Below are 3,846 nucleotides of genomic sequence, written 5' to 3'. Positions count from 1 at the left end.
ATTGGTTGTGCCGCCGTGACCGCGACCGGCCTCGTGGTGGAGTTCAATTGTCGGGCCGACCGGTTGTTGATAGTGAAATGACTGATTTACCCTTGACGTGGGAATGCTTCACAGTTAACGTCCTTAAAAGTAGCGAGAATTGGCTTAGGCGTGCAGTCGTGATCAGAATCTCCAGAATGTGGGCCCAGTAGGGCCCACTGTGGCCCAATGCACTTTCCGTGATAGGTAGGGTAATGCAAGTAGGCTAAAATAATTAATTGGGCCGCGCTGAATGCAAGTAGTAGCTATTTGGTTACGGGCTTTGGGCTTCAAGGCCCAAGGTTCCACAAGCCTGACTTTTGACCCCAACTCTTCAATAAACAATCAGTAAAAGTCTAATTATCTTTAAATCAATAGTTATACCATGGGCCAAGGTCCGACTCGTCACAATTTACATACTGAATGTTCACAATTCAAATTGTTAACCTTTAGTATATAAATTGTGAACATTCAATATGTAAATTATGTATTTTAAACTTGAGGCCACACAGAATAATTTGCCTCTTTAAATTAAACTTGCCGTTTTTGTCCGGACATGGGTCCTTAGCTTGAGCCGAGTTAGCCCATGACATTATAAACAGGCAAGCAAAGTTAGGACAACAAAGGGAGCTGTGAAAATATAGCTTGTACAATTTTAACATTTTGCATCATGTTAAAGCATGTTTTTCACCTCCAATTACTTCAATATTTATTATTGCACAAGATTGAAAACAATTGTGTACTAGTGTAACAACAAATTGAATGTTAATAATAACAATAATAGAAATGTTCTATTGTAGTTAACAAGAAGAAGAGCATTTTTGGAGTTGTGATAGCAAAGCCTTGTTCTCTTGATGAAGAAGAAAAGCTTTGTGCTGCAACCTTTGGTTCTCTTCAATGATGCTTTTGTTCTCCATGTATAGCTTCCAATTCTTCATCTCCATCTCTAGTTTCTTCAGCTTCCCAACCTTAGCTGCCTTGGACAATAACACTCTCCCTCTCCTCCTATTATACAATTCAATCGGTTAAAGACATATCTCACAATTTACCTCCTCCACTAGTATCGTTGTCATTCACATCGACACTTATTTTTGAATTATAGTATATGTTCATCTATACTTTCTCAACCTATTGAAGCACAAAAAGTCAACGTGCTTGGCACGAATAAAATACTGTTATTTTTAAAAACAAAATACTGTTAAAAGCACGAGATAACGAATAACTACCTGTTGCGGAACCTACGAAGAGGAGTTTTATTGGTAGTTTTTGATGAATGAAATGGCTTCAACTTGAATGTATCAGCAGACATTGTGCAGCTTCCTTAATTCTGTGGAAATTTTGAGTGATGAGAAAGAAGCTCAAAATCAAATGAATTATATAGACAGAAGAAGTTTGGCTGGATGGATGGGTAGTGCCTAATGTGAAGAAGTGGAATTGGCTTTGGCTTTTCATTGTAACTTGTAATGATGGCACGAGGGGCTCATCATTACAAGCTCCAATTCATGGAATTTTCTCATCATCTGCCAATATAATTTGAATTTACTTATGTTTTTAAATTTAATATACTACATAAAATGAGTATATAGTAAGTATATTTGAACATGAAACTCTCTCATTTAACCTGCAACATTATATTGGCAAAACTTTTTTTTATGTGTTTTTGTTGAAACAGTAAATGTATAATATTTTTATTATAATTATAGTCACAAAATCAGGTATTAATGAATTATTTATGTGGTAACAACTAAACACAATAATACTCAAAAGAGTGGAGAACTAACAACCTTACAAAGAGTGAGCAACATATAAACCTCACTAAAATTACTTTTTATAATGCTCGAACCCATAACTAAGGATTATCTTGGAAGGTTTTAAATGAGCGCATTACTAAATCTCTCATGTATCAAGCATGGCTCTCGTACCTAAAAGTCACGTGTTCAATTCTTGTTAATATCCTCTTGATCGAACATGTTACACTGGTCTTCCTACTATAATTTATCTTTCATGTGGCTATTACACAAGAGCAGAGTTTACCTCGTGCACACACTTCAAAAGTGGTTGCCAATTTCCCTCATCATTGAAAAAGTATGGGAATAGAAAACTTTACATGTGAATTCTAACCTTTCCAACGAGAGTTTCATTTGTTATTTTACATTTACCAGCAATTGTCTTAATCCAAGGCCAAAAAGTATGATAGCTTGGCACACAGAAGATGACTAAATGCACATTCAGCACAAAAAAGTTGAAGTACATCCTAACTTTGTTGAATAAGAGACCATTGGCTTTTGATCCAATGATGACACATTGTTAATGGTGTCTTTGTTTTACATAGGTTTTAGTCCTAAAACAACTGAAAGTTGTATTAATCTGAGGTTTAATGTCTAAAGGAAGAAATGATTAGTGGTACAAGTAACAGAGATTAAGTAAAACCTTCAACTTAAGGCAAGGTATATACTATAATACTATATGGTCCAGGCTTTTTAGAGGTTCAAAAAGGAAGTATGAATGTGGATTTCTTTGTCATGGTTCATTCTTCTTGGTCGCATAATCACATGGCATGTCACAAGGGTACATTGACCACCGATTATATTCTCTTTTTAATTTCCTTTTGTTTTTACGTTGGTCTTGAATAATTATAAATAAAGACAATAGTACAACAAAAAGATCAATAGATTTAAAAAGATTACTAGAGCGGCTAATATGACATTATATGTTTGTGCATGTCCTAACCTTCATCTAATATGGTAGATTTCGACATTGTAACCTTGTAGGGAGACTGGGAGAGACATAGAGTGCGTCGAAAAATGTGAGAAATCAAGGGATAATGGACAAATAACGGGTTAAGGTGATAAATTTAACATAAATCAATTTTGAATGGGTTAACTAAAACTTGAAAATTAAAGGTTCAATTAAAACTTAAATATTGAGAGGTCAACAAGTAAATAAACCAAAAAGACGTTAATTTTACACATTAACTCATCATTTTCGTATCCAATTTCGTATCATGTTAAGATTTTAGGGTCTAGTAGCAATTAAGGAGATACATAAAAGTCTATAGTAACCTTGTTAATGTCAAAAAAATACCATGCATCAAAACACATTCACGGATATATTACTCCGTATAATTTATGCATACAAATAATGAACCTTATGCATACAAATAATAAATCTTAATTTACTAAATATTATATTTTTAAGTAAATGAGGTGCGGTGTGCTAAATAAGTCGAGCTATGTTCTATAAATAATGAACCTCATATATAACATAAATGAGCCTAGAATATATATGGCTAAATAATCACTTTAAACCAGTTTGTACATGCTCAAATAATAAATTGTATACACATAAATAATGACTCTTATGCATATAAATACAGAATATTCAAGTTGTTTTCATACTATTTTGTACATAATCAAATAATGAACATTACATATACAAATAATGTATCATATACACAAAATAATATATCGTATGCTTAGAAAGTAATATACCTGAAGTCGAAAGAGCCAAGATGGTGTTCTGGAACGAGAAAATAGATACCAAGTACTAGTCGGGTAACCCCCTCTCCAACCACCCCAATCATGTGTGGACCATACTTTCAAATAATATACATTCAATATAAAAATAATGTACATTATATTCAGGAAATATACATTATTTGTGTACGGAATGTACATTATTTTTATAGTATTTTTATAGTATAAAAATAATGTACATTCTGTACAAAAATAATGTACATTTAGTACATTAAAAATGTACATTTTATTATGATCCACACAACTGTATAGTCCACACAATAATATGCCCCAACCACCCCCCCCCCCCCCC

General features: G+C 33.4%; 1 protein-coding gene across 1 annotated transcript; it reads right to left on the bottom strand.

Annotated features, from left to right (window-relative positions):
• Positions 1-776: 776 nt before the first annotated feature.
• LOC116017858 (protein LITTLE ZIPPER 1-like) lies at positions 777-1,395 on the bottom strand. The gene is made up of 2 exons (XM_031258504.1): positions 1,245-1,395; positions 777-1,023 (listed from the first exon to the last, which is right to left on the bottom strand). The coding sequence occupies exons 1-2, from the start codon at positions 1,325-1,327 to the stop codon at positions 819-821; spliced, it is 288 nt and encodes a 95-aa protein (XP_031114364.1). The 5' UTR covers positions 1,328-1,395; the 3' UTR covers positions 777-818.
• Between the last annotated feature and the right edge of the window lie 2,451 nt (positions 1,396-3,846).

The sequence above is a fragment of the Ipomoea triloba genome, chromosome 4 (assembly GCF_003576645.1).
Source record: "Ipomoea triloba cultivar NCNSP0323 chromosome 4, ASM357664v1".
In the NCBI taxonomy this organism is placed as follows: Eukaryota; Viridiplantae; Streptophyta; class Magnoliopsida; order Solanales; family Convolvulaceae; genus Ipomoea; species Ipomoea triloba.
This window is presented reverse-complemented; position numbering and strand designations above follow the sequence as displayed.